This window comes from Thermobia domestica, chromosome 2 (assembly GCF_964235325.1).
Source record: "Thermobia domestica chromosome 2, izTheDome1.hap1.1, whole genome shotgun sequence".
Classification (NCBI taxonomy): Eukaryota; Metazoa; Arthropoda; class Insecta; order Zygentoma; family Lepismatidae; genus Thermobia; species Thermobia domestica.
Window position 1 is genome coordinate 265,975,442 of NC_137455.1, and position 14,313 is coordinate 265,989,754.

Consider the following 14,313-nt stretch of genomic DNA (forward strand, 5'->3'; position numbering starts at 1 on the left):
TTTTGTTCCGTAATGATATGTTGAATCCCTCTTGTTAAAAATTCAGAAAACTTGAGGACTGGGTAAACTGTGATGGTGGTCAAGGGCGCCCATGTTGTGGTTTCCAAGGAGGGGCAAGTATAAGCGACGTTTCAAAAATAGTTTCAAATTTTGCTGTAACTAATGTAAAAATCCTATTGGATTTTCAATATTCTGAAGTACATTTTCCTCTAGGGGGGCAAGCGTCCCCTTAACCCCCCTGGTGGGCGCCTTGATTGTTGTTATAAAAAACTTGACTGTAGAATTTCAAGAATATACAGAACCATGTGCAGCCTTTAATTGTATCATACAAATCTAAGTATTTCTCTTATGTTTTATTTTAATTTTGTTTTGTTTCAAAAAGAGGGTATGGAATATTTTGAAGTAAAAATACTATATACAATTTTGCTAGTTATTTGTGTATTTTTTGAAAGAAGTTTTTACTCATAGGGTTGGCTCGTTTACACCAGCTGTTTTTTTAAATAACTGGTTTAAACTAAAAAAAATTAAAAGAACAAAAATGCGAATCGTGTGAACTTCATGGTGACGTTTCACATGTCAAACCATCTGCATTAGTCTTACTTCCTTTTCACCTTTTAATCAAGGTGTCCCATGTTCAATTCTCGTTCGAACCACAACCCTTCTTTCATGTGTAAACCAAGTACTCTTTCGGATGTCACTTTAAGCGAAAGTCTTCTTCTTGATAACCACGGTATTACGTAAGGATGTTAAGCCTAAACATACAAAACGAAACCAAATTATATATTTCTGCATGCCTGTTGTTTTATAAAGAAGCGAAGGTTGCTTAAATATATTGATTAAAATTGGTAAAATTTATCGATTGCCTACTTAGCTTCCAACATTAGCTTGGATTGGACTTTCAATGATACCTACATACTAAATTTGTAATTTAATACCTCAGTTTTAGAAAAATAAACACACTGCTGAACAAGACTGCACTTATTTAATATAAAAACACATTTACACGTGACGTTTCGATCTTCTATCCAAGATCCTCATCAGACGTACACTCACGTCTGATGAGGATCTTGGATAGAAGATCGAAACGTCACGTGTAAATGTGTTTTTATATTAAATAAGTGCAGTCTTGTTCAGCAGTGTGTTTATTTTTCTGATTTTATTCGTAAGACGTTGACTATGATTGTGTGTCACTCAGTTTTAGCGTACTGATTATAATACGTTGACCTTTAAATTTTACATGCTAATTAAATTTTACAGGATTTTCCCGTTATTGTTTTACATTTAAAAGAATGACGGGATTTTCCCGATGGCTAGGGCCGGAGTTTCTCAATTTAAGAAATTTACTGACCGGACTTCTTTAAGCTTATGGGACCTCTTCCAGCATAACCCCGTTGTTGAATAATAACACCAAGGCGAAACAAACTTATTTCTGTGAATATGTAATATAAATACATAAAGCAAAATATCTAAATCAAAAAACCTGGTTTAAACCCCAAAAAAGCCTGGTTTAAACTGCCCCCCCAAAACGGGTTTTTGGCATTTTCAGAAACAACCATGGTTCTTGCCAACTCTGCTTACTTTTGTATATAGGAGGTTAAAATGTGTTTATTATATACATTGGTTAATCCTTTGGAATTCATAATGTAAAAATGTTGAAGTAAAATTGTTTAAAATATCTTTTCGAAATTCGTGGTTTACTTTCGAGGTTTTATATTATTATCGGCATCAACCACTAATTAAATGACTTTCTATGTTATAGAGAAGCGAAACAAAGTCTGCTTTATCGATTTAAAGCAGAATTTTGAAAAAAGCCCAAAATTTCCCAAGCAAAAAAGCAAAGCAGAAAAAACCGAGTTTTTTTCCAAAAAAGACGGTTTTTTTCCGAGCCCTTGCATCTCTAATTGAGGATGCTGAGCGCGAGGGAAGACCATCAATTGCGACAAATCCGGAAATCGCTGCTCGCGTGAATGAATGCATTCTTGCAAACAGACGCATAACGATAGACAAAATCGCAAATGAACTGGATATTTCTCATGGTAGTGTGCATGGTTATCGAGTATTGGACGGGATTTATTTGCAGAAGGCATAGAAAAACCTGTACCACGCCTCGACAAATGCGTAAATAACGGAGGTAATTACGTTGAAAAGTAGATTATGAATGAAACTTTACAATACAAATAAAGTTACTGTAAAATTTCTATCGTGTTTTATTTCTTAAGGTCGTCAACTAACATTTTGACTGACCCTCGTATAAATGGTTTACCTGATAAGTTAACTTGTAAGGATTTAATGTATGCTGATAACATTAAAATTTTCAGTGAAATCAATATTGTTCAAGATCAAAGAATGTTGCAAGAAAATGTGATATATTAGCTAGATAGTCAGAGAATAATTTCCTACCTTTGAATATTGTCAAAACTTTTTTTCAGGAAAACTTATCTTCTGTCTTACAAGTATATAATAGGTAATCAGGAAATTGAATTTGGAACTTATGTTAAAGATCTCTGAATAATACTAGATTACAAATTATTATTACAAAAACATTTACCAATTAGTATTACAACTACGACCAGAAAAAAAGTTAGCAAAACTTTAGCTTTCCTGTATTTTTCAAATATTAATACTTGCAAAATTCTCTACATGTGTAATGTGCGCTCTCATTTGGTATATGATAGGGTGATTTAGAACAAAGAAGCCAAATATTTTGTATATACTAACTGAGTTTATTCAGAATAACTTTGCAGTGTGCTTACGATGGAAATTTAAAGATTTCGAAGATATGAGTTTATCTAGTATATCCCAAGAACTGCATCTTGTCTTTAGCCGATAGGCGATATATTTTCGATCTTATTTTTCTTTCATAGTATTCTGCATTTAGGCTTCTTTATTGATCATTTTGTTTCTATAAGAATTCCTCACCGTAACACTAGAAATTTTGTTTCTTTTGTCTCTTAAGCTTCAGCTCGGAAATCATACATTTATAAAACCACTGATACTGCAAATAAATTTTATTCTATTCTAGATGTTTTCCAAACTAAATTTGTTAAAAGTTTGTTCAGAAAGTATTCAGTTCTTGTAGAATCTTTAATGTTACCTGTTTAACTTAGTGTAGTGCCATTTTTTTTCTTTCTTTGTAAGGGTTGTTAGTTCTGAATTTTAACTTTTTTTTTTTTTTTTGTGCATGACCTTATTTATCTTAGTTAATGTGAGTTTTTATTCATGATGTGTCATATTTTATCCCAGTATGTAATCATTTCTAAGTTTATTGTATGTTAATTTTAATAATTTGACTCTATATGGCAAGTGTAATATGCCTATTGTCAGATATATATTCTGGAGATTGTAGTATGAGTTTAGTTGCATGTACCGTGTATCTGCTGCCTGAAAGCACCCATGACTCTGTATGCTATTTTCTGCCTAAGAAATAAACAAAATAATCATATTAATTACTATTGTTTGTATTTCTTTTTCTGAAGAACGAGAAACATGTTTATGCTGAGTATTTAAATTTTGTTATTGATCTTCAATACCATATGAAAGATGTGCGTAGGTGAATGCATGTTAATATATTTTTATCTATTCTGGAAATATATTGTTAAATATAATTCGAAGCCACTGTGATAATTTATCGTAGACCTCCGTTGTGTTAGCTCTAACTTATTCGAAAGTATAATTGCATCGTCTACAAATAAAATACATTGTGAACTTCTGAAGGGTCTAAACAATTATTTCTGTTTCAAAGTAATTCCAACGTAGTAGATAGCACTATGTTCAGTTTATTATATAATAGTGCGAGGATCTCAATTTTTCAATTCTCTCTCAAAGTAATTAATGAATATTTCAATATGGATCTCCTTCTTTATTATTCTTAAGTCTGCTGTTTACAAGGAATTTCTAAATAAACGTAAACGTAGTTTTATATATAATTTCCAAGAAAAGCACGATCAGAAATGCATCATCACGTTGCGCCTGTTCTCATTTAACGTATGTGAAAAATACAGATTAATTTAGTTAATCATTGACGTAACGTTGCATATAAAGCAAATTAAGAAGTCTGGTAAGAGTATGTAGTAGTGTATCCTACTGGATGCTAAATAAGGAGGGAAATGTGTAGTAGATTTTCGTTAGACACTTCCTTTCTGTAGTATTGATAGTAAGTGAATGCAGAAATTGTGCTTTTACTACATATCTACGTATCTTGGTGTTTTTGAGGAATTGTGCTCTTAGTGAACTAATATAACTTATGTTACGTGATGAAAGCATGCTGTAAGTAAAAATAAGATTTATATATATATATATATATATATATATATATATCGGGTGTTCTAAAAATGGCGCCCACGGACCACAGAACACTATTCTACAAGTCAAAGCGAAAGATATACATATTTGTATATCTTTCGGGTCGTCCCCTGGAGACGTGAGTTGCGCTATATGGCAACGTCGCACATAAAGAGGCATAGAGTAGATCTACCAATCCATCAAATAATTACCTCGATTCTTGCCAGATGACAGTTAAAGTCGATAGATGTCGACACTAGCGTCATTTATTAGCGTAACAATTGATATAACTGCTTGATGGATTCGTACAGTAATGCTAATGGTTCCAAATTAATCTGCGACGTTGCCACATAGTGAAATTCTGATTCCCCATAGCGGCTGAAGGAGGCCCCGGAGGGCATATCATCATATAACATTATCGTTTTATTTTAACCTGTACAATAGTGCTCTGTGGTCCGTGAGTGCCATTTTTAGAACACCCGATATATATACTCTCATTGTAACTCAGTACATAGGAATGCTAATAGAACATCTGGTAATTTTGGTTAAATAATCTGTAATGTTTGCAAAATTTCATTTATAGTGGGTCAATATGTTTAAACTTTGTGACGAATTTGTATTACTTTTGAAATTAACAATATATTAATGTCATGTGTAATTTTACAGTTTGATAACAGAATTTGAGGAGTTGGACTGTGATGAAGGAGACAGTGATCACTCGTGTGAAGAAGAATCATTCGAAACGCTACATATTCCTGATATGGAAGACCCATATGGTGGTGATAATTGTCCATGCAGTTGCCATGAATCAGCAAACGAGAAATACAAATGTCGTGCTCTTCACTGTATCCCTTGTGGTACAAAGGTATATATATAAATATTATGAACTGATTACTACAGCATGTGCTTGAATTGGATTAACGGTTTTGCTACGTATGTATACCTGTGTCGTTTTTGCACTCAAATTGAGCACTTGAAACCAACTCTTTAAGATTTTTGAGTGAATTTGATTAATTTGATTTACGTGTGTTCGTTGGATATTTCAAAAGTCAGGAAATTCCTATTTCGAAATAAATAAAAAAATTCTTCGTTTTAAAAATAAATATTATTATTATTATTTATTTTGCTGATCTTAGGTATAATTTTCAAGTGTTACAAAATATTTTCTGGTAAATAAGGACTAATATATCTAGTCCTTACGTATGATTATAATTTAAAGATTAAACAATAAAGCAACCCAAAAAGAGAAATTTCTGTCGAAATGATATTTTGAACTGAAACCTTTCCGTATTTTGTCACTATCAATATAAGAAAGCAGATGAAGAAAAGCTTTTCATTTTTGCAATGAATGTAGAGAAAAAAAAATTAAGTTTCTCTTTAACTATATTTCTTCGTGAAAGATAAGTATTCCACGTGGAATAAGCAGTACATAGCTTACAGAGTGAAGTGGAAACTAGAGTTCGGCGTAAATCGTATCTCCGTTAAGTCAGTCAAAATTCGTCTACATTTCTTCTATTCTCGCAATCAGTCATGCAGAAAATACTGAGACCGCAACCAGAATTCCGAAGCTTTTTATCATAACCTTTAAAACGTTTATTTGTGTTGTCAAAAAAAAAAAAAAAAAAAAAAAAACATTATACATGTAAAATAAAGTGTAAGATACTAACATATCTATGTTGGAAGTTTATATGTAGCTGATTTTCTCGAAGACTTTACGAAAGTATAATTGTTTCTTACATGTTTCATGTTGCATAAATAAAAGGTAGTTTCATCCAGAAGCTGTTCGCAGTTTGGTATATATTGCTTCTTTTAAACCTGCAATTCTCGATAATACCCAGCTCGAGGTGAAGGATTTCATTTTTGAATGTGTGAATTTAAGTTTAATTACGAACTATCCTTTTCAATTAGAAATCCAGTACTAACTTTATAAACTTAAAATTGGTAGCTTGCTTTAATTATACTTTTGAGATGGAATGCTGAAACCTGCTGTTATTGTAACCAGTTGGAAGTAGAGATTATATGAAACTGAAGTGTTCCTTAACTCTGTATCTGAACCATATGTACTCTCAGCCAGAATCTAACTTCAAGATTCTCTCGCCAAAAGTGATAAAGCTGACCGTAATGTAATTGGCCTACAGAGAACATGAGTAATTTCTTAAAGTTTTTATCCTTTTTTTAATCCTCCCTTACCCCTCTGCTGTTTGTTTCAGTTCACTGCAAGCTTTGAATACTTTCTTCAGTAAGATCTCACAATAAGAAGTCACTCACCCTCACTGTCGCGGCCGACTGAAGAAAGCTTACGATGAATTGAAACAAATAGCAAAGAAGCAAGAAAAAAGTTAATAATTTAGCTACGAGGGAGTTTTATTATAACTAGTTAGTACATTTTTTTCGTAAAAAGAAATATGCTATATTGTTTGACATGATTTACATAGATCTCCATAAAAGTAGGCATACATTTCGTTCTTAAACGTTTATTCTTGTTGCTATTAAGTGAACTATATCACATAAGTAAATCTATGTATCAAACATTCTATCGTGTAAATTTCAGTTTATTATTATAATTAATTTATTTTTTCCAACATACGTGTTAAGTTATTACAGCTATTTTAGAGTGATGCGTCTTTGGAGTCTTCAGACACTGATGGCGCATGAACTGCTACACTCTTATTGTAAATATTCTAAATAATGTCACTAAAATTAGTCTATGAAAAAGTATAATGTCGACAAATTGAACACAATGTATTTGGCATTCTTATAACTCGTTCAAATCTGCATTGGAAGAAGTTTGTATAATGAAAGGAATTAATTGTTTTTTAGATTTTGGAGATATAATTAATGTAAGAAGAAGAATTGAGGCATTACGGATAGTAAGGACGAACTCAACGAAAGTTACATGCAATCTGAACGCTTGCAAGTTACATTTGAGGTGTTCGAGTAGTAATGTCAAACTGCTCTGTGAGAGTCAGTTCACGTACGCGTATATGTACAATTTGTGGAAATAATTCTTCCTCTAGTGGAAAATACAGTTTCAAAATAAATTTACGGTTATTTTGGCCATTCAGAGTGTATTTTCAAAAAGGAAAGCTTCGTTAAGTTTGCCCTTACTACTCGAATGCCTCAATCCAATCTTACTTATATATAAACATGCCAGAAACTAGAGGCATATTTTTGCAATTATACGTCTTTATAAGCCTCCCAGAATCGTATATTGTTTAATTATTTCTCTTTTATTACAGTTTATTCATGGAAAAGTTTTTATTCAAACGGGGAAAGGTCTTCGACCAGCGAAAATTGTATTTGAAGACAAAGATGTAAAGCAAAATTGGGAGAGGCTGTCAGCAAAAGACCGGCCTAAAGGAAGAGGCAGAAAGAAGGCCAGTTCTCACACAGATCACAAGGTTGACAGTAAAGAAATCTCACCATCGAAACCTGTACCACAATATTCCCCGAATTCAATGCATTCTAGTCAGACTGAAGAAATGAAAACGGGAACTGAATCGGAGGATGATGCTTCCGCTGATCATCTAGTTGCAGCGAAAAGTAATACCCAGTTAACATCGTCACCCAAATCATCAAGACAGACAAAATCGAAAGTAGGAACAACGCCAAAGACACGGGAAAAGGGTCATGGTATCAGTGGTAATGTGTCCAGTGCAAAGCATTTGTCTTTCTCAGATATTCCAGTGAATAATACAAATAATCAGAATACCATTCAATGTGAAATATTGAAACTGAGTGATGCAGAGATGTCAAAAACATCATTAGTTGTGGACAACGAAGGCAATATGGAAACAGGCACAAGTTTCAGTTTAAGTTCTCTGTCAACGTCAATTCCTGTTGAGGTCTACGACGAAAGTGCTATCTTGCCTCCAGATCCATCATCTACAGACGTTCCAATATCAGATTTCAGTTCTCTCTCAGAAGTGTTACGCAGGGACGAAATTATGCAAAAAGAAGCCAAAGAGGAAAGGATGGAAATAAAAAATATTGACGAAACACCAATAATTTTTGCGGACAAGTTAATTAGTGAAGTATCTGAAGCTTCAAACGAGAAAGTGAACAGTGTATGCGAAGAACGAGTTCTACATGATTTTCAAAGCGGGAAAGAACAATCTACCGAGAAAGTCTTACCCATTGAAGATTCAGGGTCTAGGTTGTTTTCTGGTTTTCGTTCACCTACATCATGTCAGGAGCCCTTCGAAAGCGTTATCGAAGATAACTCTTGTGTTATTTCTAAACCCGTTGAAGAAAATCTATTTGAATTTTCCTTCGGTGAGAAGAGGGAAGAAAGTGTGGATGGCTCTGGAATTTATTCTTCAAATGTGAAAGAAAATGTTCACAGTGATGACATAGAAATGGAATGTGTAGATGAAGTTAGGTTAGAAAAAGTTTCTGAAAGTGCTTTCTCTATAACAAAGCTGGTTGACCAAGAAAATGAGGTAAACTCAGAATCTAAAGCAGTGCGGCGCTCGCGAAATGAGGAAACCATGGAAGTTGATGACCAGGATGAATGTGAAGCCCCGGAATGTGAGAAACCAAATAATGAAGAAGTTATGGCTTCTTGGACTCGAGAGGAGGATAAAATTATTCTTCAAACATTTCAACAGGAAGGAAATTCGGAGCAGACATTCGTCAAAATAAACAAACAGTTGCCTTCTAGAAGTTTAGATGAGGTAAGTAATGTATTGATTTTATTTGAATGCTGTGTGATATGTAAATTTAGCAATTTAAATAAATGACACAATAATTCATTAGTTACGGACGTATATTTTTATGTATTTTATGTAGTGTATACAAGTATAAATTAAACCACGTCAACCGTTACTATGAACAATGCATTTAAAGATTTTAAACAATGCATATCACTAATGAAAAATGACAGTTTCAGAAAAAAGAGAGATAATACTTCGTTATATAAGGCTCCACACTCTGATGGTAAATTTCTCAATTTGGCTGTACGTCCGAAACGAAGTCTTGTGCTTTATACTTTTTGACAATATTGAAGTACTGATTTCAGTGTAGACATTCGGCCTAAAAAATCTGAGAAAAACCCAAATAAATTGCAGAGTTCTTACTAATTAATCTTTTTGCAGAGATATCAAACAACAAAATATATTGATTGTTTAGGAAAATTGTTACTCATGATACAATGTGTGACACTAGACCTACTAATGTATAATAAGTACACACATCAAATCGTGATCTGGGGTTACTGTTCTAACGAAACCGGAGAATCTCATTGCTAGTAGGAATGTTGGCATTGGATTTTTCTGTTTGATGTTTTCTGGGCCAACTAGAACATTGGTGAAGGAACAATAGTAATTGTAGCCTTTACATGAGTAAAGATATCAAGTTCTTATTTCCATTATTATCTGGTTTTTCTTCTCTATTACATTATTGCAGATATGACAGAAATTACCGTGAAAAATGCAAGTTTGTATCGCATAACTATTCTATGCAAGCTAAATTTTGTTCCAATGTAAGTGAACTGTACTAAACAGGTTGTTATTACACTTTTAAGAAAATGCCCATCAAGAGTGAGTTTCGGATGCATGTAGAGGTTGTGAATGTTTCTTTGAGAAAAGAGGTTTCATTTTCTTCTGTTCAGTGCATGAAACGGAAATCCAGCATTCAATCCATGTAGAACAAAATAGGTTTTTTCTTCTACACTAATTTCATACTTTTTTTTATCGTTAATGATGAGCTTTCCGAAAACCTTAAACAAAGGAGCTCATCCTTTCATTTAGTGTAAGTATTGCAAAGAAGTCTTCCAGAGTTATAAATAGATAAGGTTTTATTGTAGTGTAAAAACGTAAGAGTACAAGCATTTATAGAAATTATAAAATTTAGGCTTTAATTCTTGCATGGAAATGTAGAGGGTTGTAGGCTTTTTAACAACGACTGGTGGAAAATGTGCAAGAAGAGCGTTCTTACACAAAAACGAATTCATGATGGAATACGAGAAAGGAGAGACATTGAATGTGATCAGATCGACGTGAAAGGTGCGAAGAATACAGGGTTATTTATACTGATCTCCCTGATTACAAACATTAATAAGTTTATTAACACGCACATACATGAGAGTGATATTAAAGGAAGGAGAAATTCGAAAAGTTTTGTTTCATTACATACCTATCATTATACAGATTACAGATGTTTAATGTTAGCTCCTTTGTAACTCGCATACATCAATCCCATAATCGAATTATTGCCTATTACTTGCAAAAAAATTTCATAATCGACTGATGCAGTAGCCTCTGTAATACATATTCGAAGATCATTTAAGGTGACTGGTAGACTTTTTTTTTTTTTTTTTTGACAAAACATCATAGAAAAAAAAAGTTATACTAAATAAGGTGAGGGGAAACGTGGATGCCAAGAAAGAAGCACTTCATCCACACGACCAGCAAGCCTAATCCATTTGTGTGATACTCTTTTATTCAGCTCGCTTCTGATGTCTGTAAAAATGTAGTAGTGTCCTGTCCTGATGGAAAATGAAATTCTTCTGTTATTTTTCTACCTATCTGTAGCATGTCTAGGCAAGAAAATGTTGTGACAGAATCCTCGTTGAAGACGGAAGGGCCGTAGACTTTATCTTTGCTGACAGCGAAAAACACATTCACCTGAGGGAATTGCGAATATGCTTCTCATATACATTAGAATTTTCCAAATCCCAGATTCACACATTTTGTTTGTTCACTTTACCTGTGGCTTCATTGAACAATACTGATGCCATACCATCATCTTTCACTAGGGTTTACATGCTGTGACAGAAAGAAAGTCTCCTCTTTGTCGTAGGTTTCAGGGCCTGTCTGTTATTGTGTGGTATTGTGCGTTTTCTTTTTATATGTAGAACTGAAATATATAGCCTGACATAGTGCATTTAAAAAGTGCAACTTTATATAAACACTGTTAACCTAGTAATATCACAAAGTATGTTAAACAATGCCCCCCTACCGATATTTCCGTGGTACAAAATTTCAGCGTTTTGTCCATTCGTTCAAAAGTTCCATGGGTGATCAAGGTAGATGGTCCACCTTGTATATGAATTGAATAACTCAATTATAGATTCCACCTCTGTATTTATTTCTCCGTTGAAATTGTCTACCACATTCGGTTTCAGTATAGGATTCAATGCAACAGAAATGGTAAGTGATAACAATATTTATTTATTTTTGTATTTTTTTTTTTTATAATTTATTATAGATTGAATGTCCCTCCCTCAAAAATAGGTTCCATATCCTCGCCTCCCCTTTATTAAAATGGAAAGTGGTGGATTTAATATTGGATTCCCATAGAGCAAAAGCAGTAAAATGTATTGAGAAACGTTTTTGATATTGGTTCAGTGTCCAGAAATAGATCCCATTACTGGCCTAACAATAAATTCTATCTCCACTTTTATCAGTCTATTGAAACCGTCTACCATCTCCAATTTTAATATTATATCAACGTAGAGTGAAAACGGTTAAAATAAAGCGAGACATGTTTTTGATATGAGTTCAGCATCCCAAGGGTAGGTTGTATCTTCATCCTTATTCCTCTATTGGAGCTACAAGAGGTAAATTTAACAACTTTCGGTTTCGATATTCCATCCCGATAAAACAAAAAATGTTGAATAAATAATAATATGTATACAGGGTGTTAATAAACTATACTGACAAACTGTAGGAGGTAATTCCTCACATCAAAATAAGAGAAAAAGTTCATATCAACCTATGGCGAAAAATGCATAGTTTCAGAGCTAGGGCTATCCAAAATCGCGAAAAAGCCAAATTTCCAGAGGCTACAATTCGAATTCCAGAAGCTGTGGATGGTAGTCCTTATCAGTGTAAAGGAAGTCACAGGTACACAGTCCGAAAGTATATACTTCATCCATTCTCAATAGGTGTACAGATTATTCCCCACAGAGTGTAATTCTAAGACTTGCTCTCAATAGAGTTTTCAGATATACCCTGATTTCAAGAAGGGTCCAAAGTAGGCAGGAGATATGCCTTAATAACAATGGGCACCCAAGCGTCGGAAGGAAGTCAGAAGTGTTAGGAACCGGCAGCTCCATGTATTTTTGTTTTCGGAATAATGTGTGCTGCGATGTATTTCGTCACGGTATATTTCACGCTTTCTTCACTAATAAGCGTGAAATAAAACATGGCAGCATGTGTTTTCCCGAGTACGAGGGACCGTGCTGCTGACGATCTTTAACACTTCCGACATCCCGCCAAAGGATTCCGTGTTCATTGCTGTCAAGGTTTATTGTTTGCCTACCTTGGACCAATCATAAAGTCAGAGCATATCTCAAAATTTGGTTGATGGCATGTCTGGGAATTTCATCCTGCAGGGAATACTCTATACACCCATTGAATATGAAGGAAATATGCATTTTTGGATTGCGCATGTGTGACTTCCTTTACGATGGTAAGGACCACCATCCAGTTTCTCGAATTCGAACTAGGGCCTCTTGAAATTTGGCTTTTTCTCGACTTTGGACAGCCCTACCTCTCAGATTATGCATTTTTCCCACAGGTCGATATGAGCTATTTCTCTTATTTTGATGTAAGGAATCATCTCTTACAGTTTGTCGATATAGTTCATTAACGCCCTGTATGTTTAGAGCTAAACATAAGAGAGCTTACGATATCAGTGGTGTTAATATTGTCGTTGTTTCTGTTATTTTTTCAGATTATGGCAAGGTTCCAAATTCTTATTAATTTGCTCCAGCAATTTACGGGTGGAACACGGGAGGAAGATAGTAGTACGCCAAGTCCCCAAGAAGGATAATGTCTTTTAAATATATTTATAGCATATGTATATGTATATGTTTCTGTATGTATGTTTGTGCGTTTGAAAACAGGAAGAGAAAGAGAGTGAAGTTTCGAAAGGGCGTGCTTTTGTATATTTCTTTTATGTGGTATATATTCCGAAACTTTATATTTATGTAAATAATTTTCATATTCTTTGAAACTTTCAATCGCGAAATGATGGGTGCTTACTGTCTTTTTAAGTTTTAACTGGTGCATTTTATTGTCAGAAAATCGTGGAAGTTTTGAAAATAGATTTTCGTCATCATTATTTGCAGTATTGATAATCATTACTCATATTCTCATCTGTAGATTCATTTTTTATTTTTATACGTATGCATTTTAGAAACCAAAGAAACAATTATTTTGTTACTTTTATTATTTCTGAGTATTTGTATAATTTAATGAATAATAAATCAATATTATGTTCTTTAAATAGTGTAAATAATTGGAAATCTACTTGTTGCTATCAGGATACCATTACGAAATATTGCCTTTTTTCTTAAAGGTAATCATGATTTCTTTTTAAAAAATCGATAAATGAATAAAAAAAGATCATATTACTTTGATATCAATAATACTGTGTTGCATAAGTAGAGGTAATAAAATTCAATTAAACGGTTTAGTAGACAAAAGTTTGAAACTTCATTCTAGTGGTCATTATTCACAACATTCTGTAATACGTTTTTGGAGATAAGTCTGATGTTCGGGCAATTTGAGAGTTCAGGTCTTTAGGAGTATTTACTGAAACCTCTCAGTATAGCTATAACTGGCGCTATAAACATTTTTCTTATTTGACCATATTGCTATTTGTGAAAAACACACTTATATAACGTGATGTCTTAATTTTAATTGTTTATTGCCGTTTAAATTTAAGCAAATCCTATTTTAAGTCTGCACATGGCTATACTGAGGGAAAACGAGAGTTGTATGAAATGATATATAGATCGCAATGAAATCTATTTATCTATTTATAGTACAGAATTATCTCAGTCTATGATAACGATAATTGCTAATAGTTAACTATCCCCGCTTCGCTACGTTCACTTTATTCGAAAATGGATAGTGAGAATGCTGAACATGGACTAGCCTTGCTGTTTATTATTAAAACAAGGGCCGTATTAAGTGTAAATAAGATTCTAATTATTTTTATAACATTCACAATTATTTATTTCATGTCAAACACAATATAATTGAGTAACTAAACAATATGAACAGAAAATATAAATTACAG

At 33.3% G+C, this 14,313-nt stretch overlaps 1 protein-coding gene across 1 annotated transcript in view; it reads left to right on the forward strand.

Annotated features, from left to right (window-relative positions):
• Nucleotides 1-13,515, forward strand: part of LOC145678476 (uncharacterized) — a 52,551-nt gene extending 39,036 nt beyond the window's left edge. The window contains exons 8-10 of the mRNA XM_081748657.1: nt 4,948-5,146; nt 7,521-8,957; nt 12,961-13,515. Of these exons, the coding sequence (XP_081604783.1) occupies nt 4,948-5,146; nt 7,521-8,957; nt 12,961-13,059 (1,735 nt within the window). The 3' untranslated portion in view covers nt 13,060-13,515. The remainder of the gene's footprint in view (nt 1-4,947; nt 5,147-7,520; nt 8,958-12,960) is intronic.
• The last annotated feature ends 798 nt before the right edge of the window (nt 13,516-14,313 follow it).